General features: G+C 53.5%; 1 protein-coding gene across 8 annotated transcripts in view; it reads left to right on the top strand.

Annotated features, from left to right (window-relative positions):
* LOC144607793 (formin-like protein 1) overlaps nt 1-27,440 on the top strand; it is a 324,601-nt gene that overhangs the window by 255,509 nt on the left and 41,652 nt on the right. For all 8 annotated transcript variants that reach the window (XR_013549141.1, XM_078424874.1, XM_078424872.1 and 5 more), the window contains 3 exons: nt 797-999; nt 7,961-8,195; nt 17,920-17,988. Coding sequence is in view for 7 of the 8 variants with exons in the window: in XM_078424874.1 (XP_078281000.1) it covers nt 797-999; nt 7,961-8,195; nt 17,920-17,988 (507 nt within the window). In the remaining variant the exon portion in view is untranslated. The remainder of the gene's footprint in view (nt 1-796; nt 1,000-7,960; nt 8,196-17,919; nt 17,989-27,440) is intronic.

Here is a 27,440-nt window from a genome sequence, read left to right as displayed (position 1 = left end):
AGCAAGTATACCGCTGTGCCACTGTGACAACACCCCTGGTGTGCTTTCAGAGAGTGGGTTGTAGGGGGGCAGCATTCTGAGAGTCAGTTTCAGGATTAAATGATGCACAGAGGAAATGGTGAGCGAGTGCCCTACAGACAAGGAGCAGGGTGGTGCAAAGAACCAAGACATCTGTCAGATAGACCTTCATCTGTATAATGGTCACCTACTTTATTAAATAGATTCTGCTACCTATTAATGTATGTACTCAACTAATTTAAATAAAGTCAACTGTAAATTATTTATTTTCAAAAACTGCAGTTGCTGGAAATCTGAACTAAAAATAGAAAATGTGGGAAAAACTCAGCAGATTACACTCCAAAGACATACACGTTTGTAGGTTAATTGGCTTGGTATAATTGTCAATTGTCCCGAGTGTGCGTAGGATAGCGTTAATGTGTGGGGATCGTTGGTCGGCACGAATTCAGTGGGCTGAAGGGCCCTTTTCCGCGCTTTTTAATCTCTAAACTAAACTAAACTAAACTAAATTAGGCAGCATCGGTAGAAAGAAAAACAATTAGAAGTTCCTTGAGAGGTTTTTGACCTGAAATGTTAGCTGCCACAGATGCGGCCTGACCTGCTGAGTATTTCCAACATTTTTGTTTGGTATCCTTTTATTTATGTTGCACCATTTCGCAATAGTGAATATTTTAAAACAAAATCATAATATCCTGAATGTTATTGAGGTGCAGGAAAGGAAATGTGAAAGGATCAGTGGATGGTTGATATTGGTGTTGATGTGGTCTGCCTGTTACAGGAGCTGAACATGTCGGAGTTTGAGGAGAAGTTTAAGACCAAGGCTCAGGGTTCATCCGTGAACATCAGCACACTGAAAATAAAGGTCTCGCAGAAAGCCAGCAGTAAAATCAACCTGATTGAGGCAAACCGAGCGAAGAATCTCGCCATCACTCTGCGCAAAGGAGGCCTGAAGTCTGAGGACATCTGCAAGGCTATTGAGGAGTGAGCTTCTCCATGTGCTGTTCACTGTATTGGAGGGGGGGGGGGGGGTTCAGTGTACCAGTGTGGGGGGTGGTTCAGTGTGGGGGGTGGTTCAGTGTACCAGTGTGGGGGGGGTTCAGTGTACCAGTGTGGGGAGGGGGGGTTCAGTGTACCAGTGTGGGGGGGGGGGGGGTTCAGTGTACCAGTGTGGGGGGGGGGGGGGGGGGTTCAGTGTACCAGTGTGGGGGGGGGGGGGTTCAGTGTACCAGTGTGGGGGGGAGGGTTCAGTGTACCAGTGTGTGGGGGGGGGGGGTTCAGTATACCAGTGTGGGGGGGGGGGGGTTCAGTGTACCAGTGTGGGGGGGGTTCAGTATACCAGTGTGGGGGGGGGGGGGGGTTCAGTGTACCAGTGTGGGGGGGGGGGTTCAGTGTACCAGTGTGGGGGGGGGGGGGGTTCAGTGTACCAGTGTGGGGGGGGGGGGGGGGGTTCAGTGTACCAGTGTGGGGGGGGGGGGGGGTTCAGTGTAGCAGTGTGGGGGGGGGGGGGGGTTCAGTGTACCAGTGTGGGGGGGGGGGGTTCAGTGTACCAGTGTGGGGGGGGGGGGGGGTTCAGTATACCAGTGTGGGGGGGGGGGGTTCAGTGTACCAGTGTGGGGGGGGGGGGGGTTCAGTGTACCAGTGTGGGGGGGGGGGGGGGTTCAGTGTACCAGTGTGTGTGGGGGGGGGGGGGGTTCAGTGTACCAGAGTGGGGGGGGGGGGGTTCAGTGTACCAGTGTGGGGGGGGGGGTTCAGTGTACCAGTGTGGGGGGGGGGGGGTCAGTGTACCAGTGTGGGGGGGGTTCAGTGTACCAGTGTGGGGGGGGGGGGGTCAGTGTACCAGTGTGGGGGGGGGGGGTTCAGTGTACCAGTGTGGGGGGGGTTCAGTGTACCAGTGTGGGGGGGGGGGGTTCAGTGTACCAGTGTGGGGGGGGGGGGGGGGGGTTAGTGTACCAGTGTGGGGGGGGGGTTCAGTGTACCAGTGTGGGGGGGGGGGGGTTCAGTGTACCAGTGTGTGTGGGGGGGGGGGGGTTCAGTGTACCAGTGTGGGGGGGGGGGGTTCAGTGTACCAGTGTGGGGGGGGGGGGGGTTCAGTGTACCAGTGTGGGGGGGGGGGGGTTCAGTGTACCAGTGGGAGTTATCTACAGGCCCCCAAACAGTAGCCTTGATATAGGGTGCATGTTGAATCAAGAGCTAAAATTGGCATGTCACAAAGGTAATGCTACGGTGGTTATGGGAGATTTCAACATGCAGGTAGACTGGGAAAATCAGCTTGGTAATGGACCCCAGGAAAGGGAGTTTGTAGAGTGCCTCCGAGATGGATTCTTAGAGCAGCTTGTACTGGAGCCTACCAGGGAGAAGGCAATTCTGGATTTAATGTTGTGTAATGAACCAGATTTGATAAGGGAACTCAATGTAAAAGAGCCATTAGGAGGTAATGATCATAATATGATCAGTTTTAATCTACAATTTGAGAGGGAGAAGGGAAAATCGGAAGTGTCAGTATTGCAGTTGAACAAGGGGGACTATGGAGGCATGAGGGAGGAGCTGGCCAGAGTTGACTGGAAAGAGACCCTAACAGGGATGACGGTGGAACAACAATGGCAGGTATTTCTGGGAATAATACATAAGGTGCACTATCAGTCATTCCAAAGAGGAAGAAAGATTCTAAGGGGATTAAGAGATGACCGTGGCTGACAAGGGAAGTGAAGGACAGTATCAAAATAAAAGAGAAGAAGTATGACATAGCAAAGATGAGCGGGAAGCCAGAGGATTGGGACTCTTTTAAAGAGCAACAGAAGATAACTAAAAAGGCAATACGGGGAGAAAAGATGAGGTACGAAGGTAAGCTAGCCAAGAATATAAAGGAGAATAGTAAAAGCTTCTTTAGGTACGTGAAGAGGAAGAAAATAGTTAAGCCAAATATGGGTCCCTTGAAGGCAGAAGCAGGTGAATTTATTATGGGGAACAAGGAAATGGCAGATGAGTTGAACAGGTATTTTGGATCTGTCTTCACTAAGGAAGACACAAAACAATCTCCCAGATGTACTAGTGGACAGAGGTCCTAGGGTAACGGAGGAACTGAAGGAAATTCACATTAGGCAGGAAATGTTATTGGGTAGACTGATGGGACTGAAGGCTGATAAATCCCCAGGGCCTGATGGTCTGTATCCCAGGGTACTTAAGGAGGTGGCTCTAGAAATTGTGGACGCATTGGTGACCATTTTCCAATGTTCTATAGATTCAGGATCAGTTCCTGTTGATTGGAGGGTAGCTAATGTTATCCCACTTTTTAAGAAAGGAGGGAGAGAGAAAACAGGAAATTATAGCCCAGTTAGTCTGATATCAGTGGTGGGGAAGATGCTGGAGTCAATTATAAAAGAAGAAATTGGGGAACATTTGGATTGTTCCGTGTCAGCATGGATTTATGAAGGGGAAATCATGGTTGACTAATCTTCTGGAGTTTTTGAGGATGTAACTAGGAAAATGGACAAGAGAGAGCCAGTGGATGAAGAGTACCTAAACTTTCAGAAAGCCTTCAATAAGGTGCCACATAGGAGATTAGTGGGCAAAATTAGAGCACATGGTATTGGGGGTAGGGTACTTGACATGGATAGAAAATTGGTTGGCAGACAGGAAACAAAGAGTAGGGATTAACGGGTCCCTTTCAGAATAACATGCAGTGACAAGTGGGGTACCGCAAGGCTCGGTGCTGGGACCGCAGCTATTTACAATATACATTAATGACTTAGATGAAGGGATTAAAAGTAACATTAGCAAATTTGCAGATGACACAAAGCTGGGTGGCAGTGTGAACTGTGAGGAGGATGCTATGAGGATGCAGGATAACTTAACTGGTTGTGTGAGTGGGCAGATGCATGGCAGATGCAGTTTAATGTGGATAAATGTGAGGTTATCCACTTTGGTGGTAAGAACAGGAAGGCAGATTATTATCTGAATGGTGTCAAGTTAGGAAATGAGAAAGTATAAAGAGATCTGGGTGTCCTTGTTCATCAGGCACTTTAAGTTAGCATGCAGGTACAGCAGGCAGTGAAGAAAGCTAATGGCATGTTGGCCTTTATGACAAGAGTAGTTGAGTATAGGAGCAAAGAGGTCCTTCTGCAGTTGTACAAGGCCCTGGTGAGACCGCACCTGGAGTATTGTGTGCAGTTTTGGTCTCCAAATTTGAGGAAGGGCATTCTTGCTATTGAGGGCATGCAGCGTAGGTTTACTAGGTTAATTCCCGGAATGGCGAGACTGTCATATGTTAAAAGACTGGAGCAACTAGGCTTGTATACACTGGAATTTAGAAGGATGAGAGGGGATCTTATAGAAACATATTAGATTATTAAGGGATTGGACACGCTAGAGGCAGGAAACAGGTTCCCAATGTTGGGAGAGTCCAGAACCAGGGGCCACAGGTTAAGAATAAGGGGTAGGCCATTTAGAATGGAGATGAGGAAAAACTTTTTCAGTCAGAGAGTTACAAATCTGTGGAATTCACTGCCTCAGAAGGCAGTAAAGGATAGAGCTCTTAATGATAGTGGAGTTAGGGGGTATGGGGAGAAGGCAGGCACGGGATACTGATTGTGAATGATCAGCCGCGATTGCATTGAATGGCGGTGCTGGCTCAAAGGGCCGAATGGCCTACTCCTGCACCTATTGTCTATTGTCTATTGTGGGTGGTTCAGTGTACCAGTATGGAGGGGGGTTCAGTGTACCAGTATGGAGGGGGGTTCAGTGTACCAGTGTGGAAGGGGGTTCAGTGTGGAGGGGGGTTCAGTGTACCAGTGTGGGGGGAGGGTTCAGTGTACCAGTGTGGGGGGAGGGTTCAGTGTACCAGTGTGGGGGGTGGTTCAGTGTACCAGTGTGGAGGGGGGTTCAGTGTGGAGGGGGGTTCAGTGTGGAGGGGGGTTCAGTGTACCAGTGTGGGGGGGGGGGGTTCAGTGTACCAGTGTGGGGGGTGGTTCAGTGTACCAGTGTGGGGGGGGGGGGTTCAGTGTACCAGTGTGGGGGGTTCAGTGTACCAGTGTGGGGGGTGGTTCAGTGTACCAGTGTGTGGGGGGTTCAGTGTACCAGTGTGGGGGGAGGGTTCAGTGTGGAGGGGGGTTCAGTGTGGAGGGGGGTTCAGTGTACCAGTGTGGGGGGAGGGTTCAGTGTACCAGTGTGGGGGGTGGTTCAGTGTACCAGTGTGGGGGGTTCAGTGTACCAGTGTGGGGGGTTCAGTGTACCAGTGTGGGGGGTTCAGTGTACCAGTGTGGGGGGAGGGTTCAGTGTACCAGTGTGGGGGGTGGTTCAGTGTACCAGTGTGGGGGGTTCAGTGTACCAGTGTGGGGGGTTCAGTGTACCAGTGTGGGGGGAGGGTTCAGTGTACCAGTGTGGGGGGTTCAGTGTACCAGTGTGGGGGGTTCAGTGTACCAGTGTGGGGGGAGGGTTCAGTGTACCAGTGTGGGGGGTTCAGTGTACCAGTGTGGGGGGTTCAGTGTACCAGTGTGGGGGGAGGGTTCAGTGTACCAGTGTGGGGGGTTCAGTGTACCAGTGTGGGGGGTTCAGTGTACCAGTGTGGGGGGAGGGTTCAGTGTACCAGTGTGGGGGGTTCAGTGTACCAGTGTGGGGGGTTCAGTGTACCAGTGTGGGGGGTGGTTCAGTGTACCAGTGTGGGGGGAGGGTTCAGTGTGGAGGGGGGTTCAGTGTACCAGTGTGGGGGGTTCAGTGTACCAGTGTGGGGGGTTCAGTGTACCAGTGTGGGGGGTTCAGTGTGGAGGGGGGTTCAGTGTACCAGTGTGGGGGGTTCAGTGTACCAGTGTGGGGGGTTCAGTGTGGAGGGGGGTTCAGTGTACCAGTGTGGGGGGTTCAGTGTACCAGTGTGGGGGGTTCAGTGTGGAGGGGGGTTCAGTGTACCAGTGTGGGGGGTTCAGTGTACCAGTGTGGGGGTTCAGTGTGGAGGGGGGTTCAGTGTACCAGTGTGGGGGGTTCAGTGTACCAGTGTGGGGGGTTCAGTGTACCAGTGTGGGGGGTTCAGTGTACCAGTGTGGGGGGAGGGTTCAGTGTACCAGTGTGGGGGGTTCAGTGTGGAGGGGGGTTCAGTGTGGAGGGGGGTTCAGTGTACCAGTGTGGGGGGTTCAGTGTACCAGTGTGGGGGGGGGGGGTTCAGTGTACCAGTGTGGGGGGGGGTTCAGTGTACCAGTGTGGAGGATGGTGATGGATGCTTGAGGGTCTTCCCACAGCTTTGAGAGGAAAGGGATGTGCAGCTGCCTCCTGAAATGGCAATTGCCTTGCTTAGCGTGAATGTGGGGTTGTGGTGGAAAGTAGCCAGAGCAGACGAGGCTGGAAGGGGAGTCATTTGTATATTAGTGGCTTCTCCAGAGTGGAGCTACCTTCACAAGGTGCATTTGAACCCACCATGTCTGCATCCACTGAAGGAAGAGACTTGGATACCTCCCCCACCCCAAAGAAATGTTCAGAACTAATTGCACACTAATTGCAGAACTAATTGCAAAATGCCTCTTATTCAGCATTGGAGATCACATTTCATCACTTCAGTGAGGGATGGTGCCTGTACACATGATTGTTTGGGTTGGACCAAGGTGTTTGGCCCCCTCATGAAGCAGCTGGCATGCCTTGCCCATGCCCATCAGATGCTGCCCATTTAACCCCCTGCTCACAGCTCAACACGACATTCAAAGCCACTCTTGGTATTGGCTGTGTGCTCACGAGAGGGTTGTTTGTGAGCGAGAGAAACTGGAGGCTTGCTCGATTTCCCCACCAAGTCTGAGATAGTCCTCTCAGATAAACCTTATCACTGATAGACACAAAAAGCTGGAATAACGCAGCGGGTCAGGCAGCATCTCTGGAGCAAATGAGTAGGCGACTTCAGGTTGAGAGCTATCCCCTGAATCTCAGTCTGAAGAAGGGTCTCGACCTGAAACATCACCAACTCCTTTTCTCCAGAGATGCTGCCTTACCCACTGAGTTACTTCAGCTTTTTGTGTCAATCTTCAGTGTAAACCAGCATCTGCAGTTAGCTTCCTACACTTCCAGAACCTCATCACTGTCGAACTGCTGAACAAAGAGCAGGAAGGGAGTGAAGGTTAGGAGCAGGATTCACGCCGGCTCTTGAATAACCTCCTGGCAGCACCCTGACATCTGCAGGGCAGCCGGCTCTTGAATAACCTCCTGGCAGCACCCTGACATCTGCAGGGCAGGCTTTATGCTGAACAGCCCTGGGTCCGGGTTCACACGCAGCCAGCCTCCAGTACAGCAGCTGTGTACAAGCACCATTTACTAGCTAGCACCTGATCCACCACCTTCTGTGCTGTTGGGGCTTTAGTTTATTAGTCTTTACTCCAAGGCTTGTCGTTTACAATTCTGCAGATAGACACAAAAAGTTGGAGTAACTCAGTGGGTCAGGCAGCATCTCTGGAGAAAAGGAATAGGTGATATTTTGGGTCGAGACCCTTCTTCAGACAATTCTGGTTCAGTTATAAAACCCATTTTGACCTGTTTGACCCTAATTTTTACAGGGCAGAAACAGGCCCTTCGGCCCACCGGGTCCGCGCCGCCCAGCGATCCCCGCACACTAACGCTATCCTACACCCAGTAGGGACAATTTTTCCATTTGCCCAGCCAATTAACCTACATACCTGTACGTCTTGAGTGTGGGAGGAAACCTAAGATCTCGGAGAAAACCCACGCAGGTCACAGGGAGAACATACAAACTCCGTACAGACGGCGCCTGTGAACCTGAGTCTCCGGCGCTGCATTCACTGTAAGGCAGCAACTCTACCGCTGCACCACCGTGCCCCCCTTCCCATCACCATAACTGTTTCTTGTGACTCCAGGGTTCTGTCCAGACTGGGGGGCTGATGCTCCCCTGCCCCTCTGTAATCGCGCAGTTATCCAGCCTGTGATTAACAGCCTGCCATCTCCTTCCCTGTCCGCCCAGCTTCGACCTGCAGAAGCTGAACCTGGACTTCATGGAGCTGCTGACCCGCTTTACTCCATCGGATTACGAGCGCAAGGTGCTGCATCAGTACGAGCAGGACAGGAAACCACTGGAGGAGCTGGCTGAGGAGGACCGCTTCATGATCAAGTTCAGCAAGATTCCGCGCCTGCCCGAGAGGATGAAGATCATTACCTTCATGGGCAACTTCACTGACAGCCTCCAACTGCTGACACCGGTGAGCAGCCTGACCCCACCCTCCGACCCCCACCCCCCTCTTCTGCAATAGTGGCTGGTGTGGCAGCGACCTTTGCCCTTCACACCCCTGGCTTAACGAGTATCTGAAAATCACACCGCCACAGATGCTGCAAATCTGAAATATAAACATAAAATGCAGGAAACACCCAGTGGTTCAGGCAGCCTCTTGGAGGTCTAAGACCCTTCATCACAAAGGCTGCCTGAGCTGATGCAGTTCATGGCTTTGTTGAAACCGGCCTAATTCTGGGTTGAATGAAGAGTAGGTTCAGAATTATTTACTATTTATGAAAATTATGAATATCATGAGCAAAATTAGAGCACATGGTATTGGGGGTAGGGTGTTGACATGGATAGAGAATTGGTTGGCAGACAGGAAGCAAAGAGTAGGAGTAAACGGGTCCTTTTCAGAATGGCAGGCAGTGGCAGGCAGGAGTGCCGCAAGGCTCGGTGTTGGGGCCGCAACTATTTACCATACGAATTAATGATTTGGATGAAGGAATTAGAAGTAACACTAGCAAGGGTGCGGATGACACAAAGCTGGGTGGCAGTGTGAACTGTGAAGAGGATGTTAGGAGGTTGCAGAGTGATCTGGACAGGTTGAGTGAGTGGGCAGATGCATGGCAGATGCAGTATAATGTAGATAAATGTGAGGTTATCCACTTTGGCGGTAAAAACAAGGATGCAGATTATTATCTCAATGGTGTCAGGTTAGGTCAGGGGGAAGTGCAGCGAGACCTGGGTGTCCTGGTGCACCAGTCACTGAAAGTTGGCGTGCAGGTACAGCAGACAGTGAAGAAAGCTAATGGCACGTTGGCCTTCATAACAAGAGGATTTCAGTATAGGAGTAAAGAGGTTCTTCTGCAGTTGTATAGGGGCCTGGTGAGAACACATCTGGAATATTGTGTACAGTTTTGGTCCCCTAATTTGAGGAAGGACATCCTTGTAATTGAGTTCACGAGATTGATCCCTGGGATGGCGGGACTGTCATACGAGGAAAGATTGAAAAGACTAGACTTGTATTCACTGGAGTTTAGAAGGATGAGAGGGGATCTTATAGAGACATATAAAATTATAAAAGGACTGGACAAGCTAGATGCAGGAAAAATGTTCCCAATGTTGGGCAAGTCCAGAACCAGGGGCCACAGTCTTAGAATAAAGGGGAGGCCATTTAAAACTGAGGTGAGAAGGAACCTTTTTACCCAGAGAGTTGTGAATTTGTGGAATTCTCTGCCACAGAGGGCAGTGGAGGCCAAATCACTGGATGAATTTAAGAGAGAATTAGATAGAGCTCTGGGGGCTAGTGGAATCAAGGGGTATGGGGAGAAGTTGGGCACAGGTTACTGATTGTGGATGATCAGCCATGATCACAATGAATAGCGGTGCTGGCTCAAAGGGCCGAATGGCCTCCTCCTGCACCTATTTTCTATGTTTCTATATTAAGCCTGCCACCTTTACTGAATAGTAGTGTTTTCTAATATTTGAATAGGTACATGGACAGGATAGATTTATAGGGATGTGTGTCAAAGTTAGACTAGTTTAGATAAGCATTTGATCGGCATGAATGAGTAGGGTCACAGGGCCTCTCTCTCTGCTGTACGTCTCTATAACTCTCTAACTGCAATGCTGAAACCTGAATCTACCCTTTACACTCATTGTTCTTACTCTCCTCAATCAGCAAAAACCCTTCCACTGTATGCTGTTACTCAGTATCGTCATGGCTGAACTTCCTTGATCCTGTCCACTCTCAACCTTCTAAAGTCAAGGGAGTTCACTTCCATAATGTAATCCTCAGAGTGCAGGTATCACACTTTAGAGATAAACACAAAATGCTGGAGTAACTCAGTGGAACAGGCAGCATCTCAAGAAAAGAAATGGGTGATGTTTCGGGTTGAGACCCTTCTTCAGAATGAGCTCAGTCTGGACCCGAAACATCACCCATTCCTTCTCTCCAGAGATGCTGCCTTACCTGTTGAATTACTCCAGCATTTTGTGTGTATCTTCGGTGCAAACCATCATCTGCAATTCCTTGCTATACATATCATGTTGAGGTCTCTCTGAGCACTTAATATCTCCCTCACCTTACAAGAGATGACCACCAAATACAAGGGAATTATAAGGCCATCAATTTGTCCTTCCCCTCCATACTCTCATCCCTTGGTTCTCTGATGCATGCCCTACCTCCGGAATCTAAGTCTGCACTCGGTATCTTCCCCTTTACTCTGTCTATCGTACTTGAGTTTGAACTGGTTGTATTAACATCTAATATTACATAGAAAACATAGAAAATAGTTGTAGGAGGAGGCCATTAGGCACTTCAAGTCAGCACCACCATTCATTGTGATCATGGCGGATCATCCACAATCAGTAACCTGTGGTATTTATTTCACAAAATGCTGGAGTAACTCAGCAGGTCAGGCAGCATCTCAGGAGAGAAGGAATGGGTGACGTTTCGGGTCGAGACCCTTCTTCAGACTGATGTCAGGGGGGCGGGACAAAGGAAGGATATAGGTGGAGACAGGAAGTGTGCCTGCCTTCTCCCCATATCCCTTGATTCCACTAGTCCCTAGAGCTCTATCTAACTCTCTTTTAAATCCATCCAGTGAATTGGCCTCCACTGCCTTCTGTGGCAGAGAATTCCACAAATTCACAACTGATGAAGAAGTAAAGAAGTTTCTTCTCACCTCAGTTTTAAATGGCCTCCCCTTTATTCTTAGACTGTGTCCCCTGGTTCTGGACTCCCCCAACATTGGGAACATTTTTCCTGCATCTAGCTTGCCCAGTCCTTTTATAATTTTATACGTCTCTATAAGATCCCCTCTCATCCTTCTAAACTCCAGTGAATACAAGCCCAGTCTTTCTAATCTTTCCTCATATGACAGTCCCGCCATCCCAGGGATCAATCTCGGGAACCTCCGCTGCACTGCCTCAATGGCAAGGATGTCCTTGTTCAAATTAAGAAACCAAACTGCACACAATACTCCAGATGTGGACTCTCCAGGGCACTATACAACTGCAAAAGGACCTCTTTGCTCCTATACTCAAATCCTCTCGTTAAGAAGGCCAACATGCCATTAGTTTTCTTCACTGCCTGCTGTACCTGCACGCTTTTTTTCAGTGACTAGTGTACAAGGACACCCAGGTCATGTTGCACTTCCCCTTTACTTAATCTGACACCATTGAGATAATAATTTGCTCTTTGTTTTTGCCGCCAATGTGGATAACCTCACAATTATCTACATTATACTGCATCTGTCATGCATCTGCCCACTCACTCAACCAACCTGTCCAGGTTACCCTGCAACCTCCTAACATCATCTTCGTAGTTCACTCTGCCACCCAGCTTTGTGCCATCTGCAAACTTGCCAGTGTTACTTCTATTTCCATCATATATATTTAATATATATTGTAAATAGTTGCGCCCCCAGCACCGAGCCTTGCGGCACTCCACTCTCCACTGCCTGACATTCTGAAAAGGATCCGATTAATCCTACTCTTTGTTTCCTGTCTGCCAACCAATTCTCTATCCATGTCAATACCCTACCCCCATCCACTGTCTCTCCTTCATCCATTTTACTTGTCACATCCTCAAAAAACTCCAGAAGATTAATCAAGCAGGATTTCCCCTTCATAAATCCATGCTGACTTGGATCAATCCTTTTACTGCTATCCAAATGCGCCATTATTACCTCTAATAATTGACTCCAGCATCTTCAGATGTCAGGCTTACTGGACTATAATTCCCCCTTTTCTCTCTCGCTCCTTTCTTGAAAAGTGGGATAACATTAGTTACTCAACAATCCACAGGAACTGCGTGGATCTATTGAACATTGGAAAATGATCACCAATGCATCCACGATTTCTTGAGCCACCTCCTTGAGTATCCTGGGATTTAGACCTTCAGGCCCTGGGGATTTATCAGCCTTCCATCCCATCAGTCTACCCAATATTACTTCTCGCCTAATGCAAATTTCTTTCAGTTCCTCTGTCTCCCTAGATCCTCTGTCCTCCAGTACATCTGGGAGATTGTTTGTGTCTTCCTTAGTGAAGACAGATCCAAAGTACCTGTTCAACCCATTTCCTTGTTACCCATAATCATTTCTGCCTTCAACGGACCCACATTTATCTTTACTAATCTTTTTCTCTTTACATACCTAAAGAAGCTTTTACTGTCCTTTATATTCTTCCCAGAATTCCTCTCGTACATCTTTTCAGCCCGTATTGCCCGTTTTATTACCTTCTGTTGTCCTTTGAAAGTTGCCCGATCCTCTGGCTTCCCGCTACTCTTTGCTATGTTATACATCTTTTCTTTTAGTTTAATCCATCCCTAACATCCTTTGTCAGCCACGGTTGCCTCTTACTCCCCTTAGAATCTTTCTTCCTCGTTGGAATGAGAAGATCCTGCATCTTCTGGATTATCTTTTGATATTCCTGCCATTGCTGTTCCACCGTCATTCCTGCTGGGATCCTTTTCCAGTCGACCTTGGCCAGCTCCTCACTCATGCCTTCATAGTCCCCTTTGTTCAACTGTAACACTGACACTTCTGATTAAACCTTCTCCCTCTCAAATTGCAGATTAAAACTAATGATATTATGGTCACCACATCCAAGTGGTTCCTTTACCTTGAGTTCCCTTATTAAATCTGAGGTATTTATTCACAAAATGCTGGAGTAACTCAGCAGGTCAGGCAGCATCTCAGGAGAGAAGGAATGGGTGACGTTTTGGGTCGAGACTCTTCTTCAGACTGATGTCAGGGGGTGGGACAAAGGAAGGATATAGGTGGAGACAGGAAGATAGAGGGAGATCTGTGAAGGAGGAGGGGAAGAGAGGGACAGAGGAACTATCTACAGTTGGAGAAGGCGAAATATGAGATGCTGTTCCTCCAATTTCCGGTGGGCCTCACTATGGCACTGGAGGAGGCCCATGACAGAAAGGTCAGACTGGGAATGGGAGGGGGAGTTGAGGTGCTCGGCCACCGGGAGATCAGTTTCGCCAACGCAGACCGAGCGCAGGTGTTGAGTGAAGCGATCGCCGAGCCTGCGCTTGGTTTCGCCGATGTAAATAAGTTGACATCTAGAGCAGCGGATGCAATAGATGAGGTTGGAGGAGGTGCAGTTGAACCTTTGTCTCACCTGGAAAGACTGGGTCCTTGGATGGAGTTGAGGGGGGAGGTAAAGGGACAGGTGTTGCATCTCGTGCGGTTGCAGGGGAAAATGCCCGGGGATGGGGTGGTTTGGGTAGGAAGGGACGAGTGGACCAGGGAGTTATGGAGGGAACGGTCTCTGCGGAACGCAGAGAGGGGAGGGGATGGGAAGATATGGCCAGTGGTGGGGTCCCGTTATAGGTGACGGAAATGATGGCGGATGATTTGTTGGATCCGTTGGCTGGTGGGGTGGAAGGTGAGAACGAGGGGGGATTCTGTCCTTGTTGCGAGTGGGGGGAGGGGGAGCAAGAGCAGAGCTGCGGGATGTAGAAGAGACCCTAGTGAGATCCTCATCTATAATGGAAGAGGGGAAGTCCCGTTTCCTGAAGAATGAGGACATTTCTGATGCCCGAGTGTGAAACACCTCATCCTGGGCACAGATGCGGCGTAGACGGAGGAATTGGGAGTAGGGGATAGACTTTTTGCAGGGGACCGGGTGGGAAGAAGTGTAGTCCAGATAGCTGTGCGAGACTATGGGTTTATAGTAAATGTCCGTCACTAGTCTGTCTCCTGTGATGGAGATGGTGAGGTCCAGAAACGGGAGGGAGATGTCAGAGATAGTCCAGGTATATTTAAGGGCAGGATGGAAATTGGAAGTGAAGTGTATGAAGTCAGTGAGTTCTGCATGGGTACAAGAGGTAGCACCAATGCAGTCGTCGATGTAGCGGAGGTAGAGTTCGGGGATGGGGCCGGTGTACGCCCGGAACAGGGATTGTTCGATGTACCCGACAAAGTGGAGTGGAGGGCTGCACGTTCAGGAGGGGAGCGGTTAGGGTTAGTCAGGGGAGTGGAGAATTTGAGGCAGTTAATGTCACGACGGCAGTTGGAGATGATATCTTATTAAATCTGGTTCATTGGACAACACCAAATCCAGAATTGCCTTCTCTCTGGTAGGCTCCAGTACGAGCTGCTCTCGGAGGCACTCTCCAAACTCCCTTTCTTGGGGTCCAGAACCAAACTGATTTTCCTAGTCTACCTGCATATTGAAACCCCCATAACCACAGTGGTATTTATTACCTTTGTTACATGCCAATTTTAACTCCTGCTGCTACTTACACCCGATATCCGGGCTACTGTTTGGGGGCCTGTAGATAACTCCCATTAGTGTCTTCTTATCTTTACAATTCCTCAACTCTATCCACAGTGACTCTACATCGTCAGTCCCTATGTCACCCCTACTTTTAATCCATTACTCATCTCACCTTTCTCATCGATTCATAGAAACAAAGAAACATATAAAATAGGTGCAGGAGGAGGCCATTCGGCCCTTCGAGCCAGCACCGCCATTCATTGTGATCATGGTTGATCGTCCACAATCAGTAACCTGTGCCCAACCTCTCCCCATATCCGTTGATTCCACTAGGCCCCAGAGCTCTATCTAACTCTCTCTTAAATCCATCCAGTGATTTGGCCTCCACTGCCCTCTGTGGCAGAGAATTGCACAATTCACAACACTGTGAGTGAAAAGGTTCCTTCTCACCTCAGTTTTTCATGGCCTTCCATTTATTCTAAGATTGTGGCCCCTGGTTCCAGACTCCCCCAACATTGGGAATATTTTTCCTGCATTTAGCTTGTCCAGTCCTTTTATAATTTTATATGTCTCTATAAGATCCCCTCTCATCCTTCTAAACCCCAGTGAATACAAGCCTAGTCTTTTCAATCTTTCCTAATATGACAGTCCCGCCATCCCAGGGATCAATCTCGTGAACCTACGCCGCACAGCCTCAATTACAAGGATTTCCTTCCTCAAATTAGGAGACCAAAACTGTACACAATACTCCAGATGTGGTCTTACCAGGGCCCTATATAACTGCAGAAAAACCTCTTTACTCCTATACTGAAATCCACTCGTTATGAAGGCTAACCTGCCATTAGCTTTCTTCACTGCCTGCTGTACCTGCACGCCAATTTTCAGTGACTGGTGTACAAGGACACCCAGATCTCGCTGCACTTCCCCCTTACCTAACCTGACACCATTGAGATAATAATCTGCCTCCTTGTTTTCACCGCCAAAGTGGATAACCTCACATTTATCTACATTATACTGCATCTGCCACGCATCTGCCCACTCACTTAAACTGTCCAGGTCACCCTGCAACCTCCAAACATCCTCTTCGCAGTTCACACTGCCACCCAGCTTTGTGTCATCTGCAAACCTGCTAGTAGTACTTCTAATTCCTTCATCCAAATCATTAATATATATGGTAAATAGTTGCGGCCCCAACACCGAGCATTGCGGTACTCCACTCGCCACTGTCTGCCATTCTGAAAAGGACCTGTTTACTCCTACTCTTTGCTTCCTGTCTGCCAACCAATTCTCTATCCATGTCAACACCCTACCCACAATACCATGTGCTCTAATTTTGCTCACCAATCTCCCGTGTGGGACCTTATCAAAGACTTTCTAAAAGTCTAGATACACTACATCCACTGGCTCCCCTTCATCCATTTTACTTGTCACGTGCTCAAAAAATTCCAAAAGATTAGTCAAGCATGATTCCTATTACACTTGGCCATACTCTCCTATCCTTTGTAGCTTTCTGTCCTGTTAATTCTGGGGTCTTTCCTATACTCTCTTTCCTTTTAACTCCATCCTTGTCTATCCCATTTGACACCTGCCCCCCCCCCCCTCCCACTATTTAATTTAAACCCACCCGTGTAGCAGTGGCAAACCTGCCTGCCAGAATGCTGGTCCCCCGCCTGTTGAGGTGCAACCCGTCCCTTTTGTACATTTCACCCTTACCCCAAAACAGATCCCAGTGGTCTAAGAATCTAAATCCCTGCCCCCTGCACCAGCTCCTCAGCCACACATTCAGGTCCCATATCTCCCTGTTCCTGCCCTCACCAGCACGAGGAGCTGGAAGCAGACCAGAGATAACCACCCTGGAGGTCGTGCTTTTCAGTCTTCTTCTGAGCTCTCTAAAGTCATGCTGCAGAATCTCTTTCCTCTTCTTCCCAACATCGTTTGTGCCGACATGCACTACCACTTCCCGCTCCTCCCCTTCACCCTTGAGGATGTTTGTAATCGGTCCGTGACATCCTGGATCCTGGCTCCAGGAAGGCAACACACCATCCTTGAATCCCGCTTGTTGCCGCAGAAACCCCTGTCTGTACCTCTCACGATGGAGTCCCCTACTACCACGGCTCTGCCTGACGTCGGTCTCTTCGGCTTTGCCTCAGCGCCACGTTTTGCCTCGCAGTCCTGTCCGCCGCTCAGACTGGCAGTGTCTTCTGTCCCAACAGATTCCAAGAGGGTGAACCTGTTTTCAAGAGGTACAACCCCCGGGGTCTCCTGCACTCAAAGCTTCCTTCCCTTCCTCACCATCACCCACCTTCTCTCTTCCAGTACCTTTGGTGTAACAATCTCACTGAAGGCCTTGTCCAGGAATGTCTCGTTTTCTCGGATGATCCTGAGGTCATCCAATTGCCTCACCAGTGCCCCAACACGGTCCTTCAGGAGCTGAACCTGGACACACTTTCCACAGTTGTAGCAGCCAGAGGCACCAGCCGTGTCCCTGACCTCCCACATCCTGCAAACATCACACTGACTCAGTTTACCTGTCATTTCCTTAAAGCGTCTCACCCTCTCCAACTTTTGGCATAATCTCCTCCCTCAGCCTCCTCGCCAAAGACTCGCACTTTTCTCACATGGCATTTCCCTCGACAAGGCCGCTGCCCGACAGGCTGCTCCCTTCGAGCAAGCCTTGCTTATATTAGTTGTTAAATTTACTAATTAGCTAACTTACCAATTTGCTAATTTAGTTGCTCAGCCAATCCCCGCACTCACTCCTTCACCTGCCGCTCCTCTGCCGACCTTGAAGGTATGTCTTAAATCTTTCCCTGTGACTCACCTACTTCCAGTCAATACTCGCTCTCGCTGCTTCTGGCTGTTGCTTCTCTTTGAACTTCACGGAAAACACTTCAACCGGGCCTTTGGCGCTGTTTTTAAATCTTCTTTCCCTGTGGCTGGCCTACCTCCAGCCAATACTTGCTCACGCTGCTTCTGGCTGCTGTTTCTCTCCGACCTTCACAGAAAACTTGACAAAAAATATTATCTGATCCATTTGGATAGCATGCAACACAAAACTTTTTACTATACTTCGGTACATCTGACAATAATAAAGGTTAACCTAAATGTTTAACAGTACACCAATGATATTCTTGAGTTATAAATTAATTAATAATCAGTGATAAGCAAGTTTTAATCAATGATCCTCTTTCAGGGAAGTAACTTAGGAAAACCCGTCAAGAAAATAACCAAAATCAATGCTTTTTTGGGATACTTAAGATACGTTTTAGTTCTGATTTTACAAAAGAAAATCATTCTTTTGAAACATCTTAAAACAGTTTTGCATTAGCAATATACTGAATAATAAAATGCAAATATTAGAAGCTCGTTAGCCAGTGTTATTTTCCGAGTCGACTGTTTAAACATGATTTCTTGGCGGGATCACCTAGACTTGCTGAGTGCACTAACAACTGCTTTCATCATCGTTCCCGCAGCAACTTAACGCAATCATTGCCGCATCCATGTCCATCAAGTCATCGGTGCAACTGAAGAAAATCCTGGAGGTAAGGCCTCGGCTGTGGCAAGTGTATCCATAAGGAGACTGCAGGAAACACCTTGGAAATTCTGTGTGGAAGGGTAATGTTGAGAGTTAGGCTCATTGTGACATATAGCATAACACGCATGCACAGAATGCCTAGGTGTGGTTTTATTCCTCCATTATGGCTCCATTACAGTGACAGAGAGAGGAGATTACTAATGCTCCTGGTCTCGACACATCGCGCCACCTCCTGCCCCACCTCCGGGTCTCAATTCTCAGTCCTCCTGCGGAACATGCTTTTCCCAACTCCTGCTCCCTCTCCAGTTTATCCTTCATTACTTCTCACTGACATCATAGAAACACAGAAAATAGGTGCAGGAGGAGGCCATTTGGCCCTTCGAGCCAGCACCGCCATTCATTGTGATCATGGCTGATCATCCACAGTTACTGCCTGTCCTTCCTCCTTCCTCCTGAGGAAGCCGAGGCAATCCTTGTGTCTGTAGACAGCACTCCAAACCCCTCGTCAACCTCCCTGACTACCATCCTTTCCATGTACGTTTGTCTCCAGGCGATCTCTAACCAGTCTCTTGATAAGCTCCCACATCTCCTTCTTTCATTCATATTCAGTTTTGTTTATTGTCACGTGTACTGAGGTTCAGTTAAAAACTATTCTTCCCACACTTCCTCAAACCTCTGCCAACCTCCTTCTCCTACGCCCCTGGCACTTCTCCAATTCTGCCTATATTTCTGTCTCCCTCCCACCCATTTCCACCATCTCCCCAATCCCCCACACCCACCATCTCCCCAATCCAATACCATCTCCCCAATCCCACACCCCCAACTTCTCCCCCACCCTCAGTATATCCCCATCCCTCACCCCCACCATCCCACACCCCCATCATCTCCCCAATCCCCCACCATCTCCCCAATCCTCCACCCCCACCATCTTCCCATCCCCTACCCCACCCACCACCCCCACCATCTCCCAATCCCCCACCATCTCCCCAATCCCCCATCATCTCCCCATCCCCCACCCCCACCATCTCCCCAATCCCACACCCCACCATCTCCCCATCCCCCACCCCCACCATCTCCCAATCATCCACCGCACCATCTCCCCAATCCCACACCCACACCCCCACCATCTCCCCAATCCCCCACCATCTCCCCAATCACCCACCATCTCCCCAATCCCACACCATTTCCCCAATCCCCCACCCCCACCATCTCCCCAATCCCCCACCATCTCCCCAATCCCACACCATTTCCCCAATCCCCCACCCCCACCATCTCCCCAATCCCCCACCATCTCCCCATCCACCACCATCCCACACCCCTACCATCTCCCCACGTTCCCACCATCTCCCCAATCCCCCACCCCCACCATCTCCCCATCCACCACCCCCACTATATCCGCAATCCCCCACCCCAACCATCTCCCCAATCGCACCCCCCCACCATCTCCCCCCACCATCTCCCCATCCCCCAACCCCACCATCTCCCCATCCCCCACCCCACCATCTCCCCAATCCCACACCCCCACCATCTTCCCATCCCCCACCCCTACCATCTCCCCAATCCCCCACACTAACCATCTCCGCATCCCACACCCCCACCATCTCCCCATCCCCCACCCCACCATCTCCCCAATCCCACACCCCCACCATCTCCCCATCCCCCACCCGCCATCTCCCCAATCCCACACCCACATCCCCACCATCTCCCCAATCCCCCACCATCTAACCAATCCCACACCATCTCCCCAATCCCCCACCCCACCATCTCCCCATCCCCCACCCCACCATCTCCCCATCCCCCACCCACCATCTCCCCAATCCCACACCCCTACCATCTCCGCATACCCTACCATCTCCCCCGACCCCCACCATCTCCTCAATCCCCCACCTTCTCCCTAATCCCACGCTCCCACCATCTCTCCAATCCCACACTCCCATCATTTCCCCGATCCCCCACCCCCACCATCTCCCCAATCCTACCCCCCACAATCTCCGCATACCCTACCATTGTCCCGACCCCCACCATCTCCCCATCCCCCATCCCAGCATCTCCCCAATCGCACACCCGCCCTATCACCCCCCACACCCACCATCTCCCCATCCTCCACCCCCACCATCTCCCCATCTCCCACCCCCACCATCTCCCCAATCCCACACCCCACCATCTCCCCATCCCCCACCCCCACCATCTCCCCCACCCCAAACCATCTCCCCGTCCCCCACCATCTCCCCAATCGCACACCCCCACCATCTCCCCAATCCCCCACCATCTCCCCAATCCCACACCATTTCCCCAATCCCCCACCACCACCATCTCCCCATCCCCATTCCCTACCCCCACCATCTCCCCAATCCCACACCCCCACCATCTCCCCAATCCCCACCATTTCCCCACACCCTACCATCTCCCCAATCCCCCACTATCTCCCCATCCCCCACCACCACCATCTCCCCATCCCCCACCCCCACCATCCCACACCCCTACCATCTCCCCACGTTCCCACCATCTCCCCAATCCTCCACCCCCACCATCTCCCCATCCACCACCCCCACCATATCCGCAATCCCCCACCCCCACCAACTCCCCATCCCCCACCCCCACCATCTCCGCACCCCCCACCCCAACCATCTCCCCAATCGCACACCCCCACCATCTCCCCCCACCCCCACCATCTCCCCATCCCCCACCCCCACCATCTCCCCATCCCCCACCCCACCATCTCCCCAATCCCACACCCCCACCATCTTCCCATCCCCCACCCCTACCATCTCCCCAATCCCACAACCCCCACCATCTTCCCATCCCCCACCCCCACCATCTCCCCATCCCCCACCCGCCATCTCCCCAATCCCACACCCACATCCCCACCATCTCCCCAATCCCCCACCATCTAACCAATCCCACACCATCTCCCCAATCCCCCACCCCACCATCTCCCCAATCCCACACCCCTACCATCTCCGCATACCCTACCATCTCCCCCGACCCCCATCATATCCTCAATCCCCCACCTTCTCCCTAATCCCACGCTCCCACCATCTCTCCAATCCCACACTCCCATCATTTCCCCGATCCCCCACCCCCACCATCTCCCCAATCCCACCCCCCCACAATCTCCGCATACCCTACCATTGTCCCGACCCCCACCATCTCCCCACCCCCCATCCCAGCATCTCCCCAATCGCACACCCGCCCCATCACCCCCCACCCCCACCATCTCCCCATCCTCCACCCCCACCATCTCCCCATCCCCCACCCCCACCATCTCCCCAATCCCACACCCCACCATCTCCCCACCCCCCACCCCCACCATCTCCCCCACCCCAAACCATCTCCCCGTCCCCCACCATCTCCCCAATCGCACACCCCCACCATCACCCCCCACCCCCACCATCTCCCCATCATCCACTGCACCACCTCCCCAATCCCACACCCACACCCCCACCATTTCCCCAATCCCCCACCCCCACCATCTCCCCAATCCCCCACCATCTCCCCAATCCCATACCATTTCCCCAATCCCCCACCACCACCATCTCCCCATCCCCATTCCCTACCCCCACCATCTCCCCAATCCCACACCCCCACCATCTCCCCAATCCCCACCATTCCCCACACCCTACCATCTCCCCAATCCCCCACTATCTCCCCATCCCCCACCACCACCATCTTCCCATCCCCCACCCCCACCATCTCCCCATCCCCCACCCGCCATCACCCCAATCCCACACCCACATCCCCACCATCTCCCCAATCCCACCCCCCCACCATCTCCCCAACCCCCACCCGCCATCTCCCCAATCCCACACCCACATCCCCACCATCTCCCCAATCCCCCACCATCTACACAATCCCACACCATCTCCCCAATCCCCCACCCCACCATCTCCCCAATCCCCCACCCCACAATCTCCCCAATCCCCCACCCCTACCATCTCCCCAATCCCACACCCCTACCATCTCCGCATACCCTACCAACTCCCCCGACCCCCACCATCTCCTCAATCCCCCACCATCTCCCTAATCCCACACCCCCACCATCTCTCCAATCCCACACTCCCATCATCTCCCCGATCCCCCACCATCTCCCCACACCCTACCATCTCCCCAATCCCCCACCATCTCCCCATCTCCCACCCCTACCTTCTCCCCAATCCCACACACCCACCATTTCCCCAATCCCCCACCCTTTTCCAAATCCCCCACCATCTCCCCAATCCCCCACCATCTCCCCAATCCCCCACCATCTCCCCAAACCCACAACCCCACCATCTCCCCAATCCGCCACCATCTCCCCAATCCCCCACCATCTCCCCAATCCCCCACCCCCACCATCTCCCCAATCCCACACCCCCACCATCTCACCAATCCCCCACCCCCACCATCTCCCCACACCCTACCATCTCCCCAATCCCCCACCATCTCCCCATCTCCCACCCCTACCTTCTCCCCAATCCCACACACCCACCATTCCCCAATCCCCCACCCTTTTCCAAATCCCCCACCATCTCCCCAATCCCCCACCATCTCCCCAATTCCCCACCATCTCCCCAAACCCACAACCCCACCATTTCCCCAATCCCCCACCATCTCCCCAATCCCCCACCATCTCCCCAATCCCCCACCATCTCCCCAAACCCACACCCCCACCATCTCCCCAATCCCCCACCATCTCCCCAATCCCATACCATTCCCCAATCCCACACCATCTCCCCAATCCCCCACCCCCACCATCTCCCCATCCACCACCCCCACCATATCCGCAATCCCCCACCCCCACCATCTCCCCATCCCCCACCCCACCATCTCCCCAATCCCACACCCCCACCATCTTCCCATCCCCCACCCCTACCATCTCCCCAATCCCCCACACTAACCATCTCCCCATCCCACACCCCCACCATCTCCCCACCCCCCACCCCACCATCTCCCCAATCCCACACCCCCACCATCTCCCCATCCCCCACCCCACCATCTCCCCAATCCCACACCCCACCATCTCCCCATCCCCCACCCCCACCATCTTCCCATCCCCCACCCCTACCATCTCCCCAAACCCCCACACTAACCATCTCCCCATCCAACACCCCCACCATCTCCCCAATCCCACACACCCACCATCTCCCCAATCCCACACCCCCACCATCTTCCCATCCCCCACCCCCACCATCTCCCCATCCCCCACCCGCCATCTCCCCAATCCCACACCCACATCCCCACCATCTCCCCAATCCCACCCCCCCCACCATCTCCCCATCCCCCACCCGCCATCTCCCCAATCCCACACCCACATCCCCACCATCTCCCCAATCCCCCACCATCTACACAATCCCACACCATCTCCCCAATCCCCCACCCCACCATCTCCCCAATCCCACACCCACATCCCCACCATCTCCCCAATCCCCCACCATCTACACAATCCCACACCATCTCCCCAATCCCCCACCCCACCATCTCCCCAATCCCACACCCACATCCCCACCATCTCCCCAATCCCCCACCCCACCATCTCCCCATCCCCCACCCACCATCTCCCCAATCCCACACCCCCACCATCTCCCCATCCCCCACCCCACCATCTCCCCATCCCCCACCCACCATCACCCCAATCCCACACCCCCACCATCTTCCCATCCCCCACCCCTACCATCTCCCCAATCCCCCACACTAACCATCTCCCCATCCCACACCCCCACCATCTCCCCATCCCCCACCCCACCATCTCCCCAATCCCACACCCCCACCATCTCCCCATCCCCCAACCCACCATCTCCCCAATCCCACACCCCACCATCTCCCCATCCCCCACCCCCACCATCTTCCCATCCCCCACCCCTACCATCTCCCCAAACCCCCCACACTAACCATCTCCCCATCCAACACCCCCACCATCTCCCCAATCCCACACCCCCACCATCTCCCCAATCCCACACCCCCACCATCTTCCCATCCCCCACCCCCACCATCTCCCAATCCCCCACCCGCCATCTCCCCAATCCCACACCCACATCCCCACCATCTCCCCAATCCCACCCCCCCCACCATCTCCCCATCCCCCACCTGCCATCTCCCCAATCCCACACCCACATCCCCACCATCTCCCCAATCCCCCACCATCTACACAATCCCACACCATCTCCCCAATCCCCCACCCCACCATCTCCCCATCCCCCACCCCACCATCTCCCCATCCCCCACCCACCATCTCCCCAATCCCCCACCCCCACCATCTCCCCATCCACCACCCCCACCATATCCGCAATCCCCCACCCCCACCATCTCCCCATCCCCCACCCCACAATCTCCCCAATCCCACACCCCCACCATCTTCCCATCCCCCACCCCTACCATCTCCCCAATCCCCCACACTAACCATCTCCCCATCCCACACCCCCACCATCTCCCCACCCCCCACCCCACCATCTCCCCAATCCCACACCCCCACCATCTCCCCATCCCCCACCCCACCATCTCCCCAATCCCACACCCCACCATCTCCGCACCCCCACCCCAACCATCTCCCCAATCGCACCCCCCCACCATCTCCCCCCACCCCCACCATCTCCCCATCCCCCAACCCCACCATCTCCCCATCCCCCACCCCACCATCTCCCCAATCCCACACCCCTACCATCTCCGCATACCCTACCATCTCCCCCGACCCCCACCATCTCCTCAATCACCCACCTTCTCCCTAATCCCACACTCCCATCATTTCCCCGATCCCCCACCCCCACCATCTCCCCAATCCCACCCCCCCACAATCTCCGCATACCCTACCATTGTCCCAACCCCCACCATCTCCCCATCCCCCATCCCAGCATCTCCCCAATCGCACACACGCCCCATCACCCCCCACCCCCACCATCTCCCCATCCTCCACCCCCACCATCTCCCCATCCCCCACCCCCACCATCTCCCCAATCCCACACCCCACCATCTCCCCATCCCCCACCCCCACCATCTCCCCCACCCCAAACCATCTCCCCGTCCCCCACCATCTCCGCAATCGCACACCCCCACCATCACCCCCCACCCCCACCATCTCCCCATCATCCACTGCACCACCTCCCCAATCCCACACCCACACCCCCACCATTTCCCCAATCCCCCACCCCCACCATCTCCCCAATCCCCCACCATCTCCCCAATCCCATACCATTTCCCCAATCCCCCACCACCACCATCTCCCCATCCCCATTCCCTACCCCCACCATCTCCCCAATCCCACACCCCCACCATCTCCCCAATCCCCACCATTTCCCCTCACCCTACCATCTCCCCAATCCCCCACTATCTCCCCATCCCCCACCACCACCATCTCCCCATCCCCCACCCCCACCATCCCACACCCCTACCATCTCCCCACGTTCCCACCATCTCCCCAATCCTCCACCCCCACCATCTCCCCATCCACCACCCCCACCATATCCGCAATCCCCCACCCCCACCAACTCCCCATCCCCCACCCCCACCATCTCCGCACCCCCCACCCCAACCATCTCCCCAATCGCACACCCCCACCATCTCCCCCCACCCCCACCATCTCCCCATCCCCCACCCCACCATCTCCCCATCCCCCACCCCACCATCTCCCCAATCCCACACCCCCACCATCTTCCCATCCCCCACCCCTACCATCTCCCCAATCCCACACCCCCACCATCTTCCCATCCCCCACCCCCACCATCTCCCCATCCCCCACCCGCCATCACCCCAATCCCACACCCACATCCCCACCATCTCCCCAATCCCACCCCCCCACCATCTCCCCATCCCCCACCCGCCATCTCCCCAATCCCACACCCACATCCCCACCATCTCCCCAATCCCCCACCATCTACACAATCCCACACCATCTCCCCAATCCCACCCCCCCACCATCTCCCCAATCCCCCACCCCACCATCTCCCCAATCCCCCACCATCTACACAATCCCACACCATCTCCCCAATCCCCCACCCCACAATCTCCCCAATCCCCCACCCCTACCATCTCCCCAATCCCACACCCCTACCATCTCCGCATACCCTACCAACTCCCCCGACCCCCACCATCTCCTCAATCCCCCACCATCTCCCTAATCCCACACCCCCACCATCTCTCCAATCCCACACTCCCATCATCTCCCCGATCCCCCACCATCTCCCCACACCGTACCATCTCCCCAATCCCCCACCATCTCCCCATCTCCCACCCCTACCTTCTCCCCAATCCCACACACCCACCATTTCCCCAATCCCCCACCCTTTTTCCAAATCCCCCACCATCTCCCCAATCCCCCACCATCTCCCCAATCCCCCACCATCTCCCCAAACCCACAACCCCACCATCTCCCCAATCCGCCACCATCTCCCCAATCCCCCACCATCTCCCCAATCCCCCACCCCCACCATCTCCCCAATCCCACACCCCCACCATCTCCCCAATCCCCCACCCCCACCATCTCCCCACACCCTACCATCTCCCCAATCCCCCACCATCTCCCCATCTCCCACCCCTACCTTCTCCCCAATCCCACACACCCACCATTTCCCCAATCCCCCACCCTTTTTCCAAATCCCCCACCATCTCCCCAATCCCCCACCATCTCCCCAATCCCCCACCATCTCCCCAAACCCACAACCCCACCATTTCCCCAATCCCCCACCATCTCCCCAATCCCCCACCATCTCCCCAATCCCCCACCATCTCCCCAAACCCACACCCCCACCATCTCCCCAATCCCCCACCATCTCCCCAATCCCATACCATTTCCCCAATCCCACACCATCTCCCCAATCCCCCACCCCCACCATCTCCCCATCCACCACCCCCACCATATCCACAATCCCCCACCCCCACCATCTCCCCATCCCCCACCCCACCATCTCCCCAATCCCACACCCCCACCATCTTCCCATCCCCCACCCCTACCATCTCCCCAATCCCCCACACTAACCATCTCCCCATCCCACACCCCCACCATCTCCCCACCCCCCACCCCACCATCTCCCCAATCCCACACCCCCACCATCTCCCCATCCCCCACCCCACCATCTCCCCAATCCCACACCCCACCATCTCCCCATCCCCCACCCCCACCATCTTCCCATCCCCCACCCCTACCATCTCCCCAAACCCCCACACTAACCATCTCCCCATCCAACACCCCCACCATCTCCCCAATCCCACACACCCACCATCTCCCCAATCCCACACCCCCACCATCTTCCCATCCCCCACCCCCACCATCTCCCCATCCCCCACCCGCCATCTCCCCAATCCCACACCCACATCCCCACCATCTCCCCAATCCCACCCCCCCCACCATCTCCCCATCCCCCACCCGCCATCTCCCCAATCCCACACCCACATCCCCACCATCTCCCCAATCCCCCACCATCTACACAATCCCACACCATCTCCCCAATCCCCCACCCCCACCATCTCCCCATCCCCCACCCCACCATCTCC

The sequence above is a fragment of the Rhinoraja longicauda genome, chromosome 29 (genome assembly GCF_053455715.1).
Source record: "Rhinoraja longicauda isolate Sanriku21f chromosome 29, sRhiLon1.1, whole genome shotgun sequence".
NCBI classification, from domain to species: domain Eukaryota; kingdom Metazoa; phylum Chordata; class Chondrichthyes; order Rajiformes; family Arhynchobatidae; genus Rhinoraja; species Rhinoraja longicauda.
Note: the sequence above shows the minus strand (reverse complement) of the source record. Positions and strands in the feature narration are given on the sequence as shown.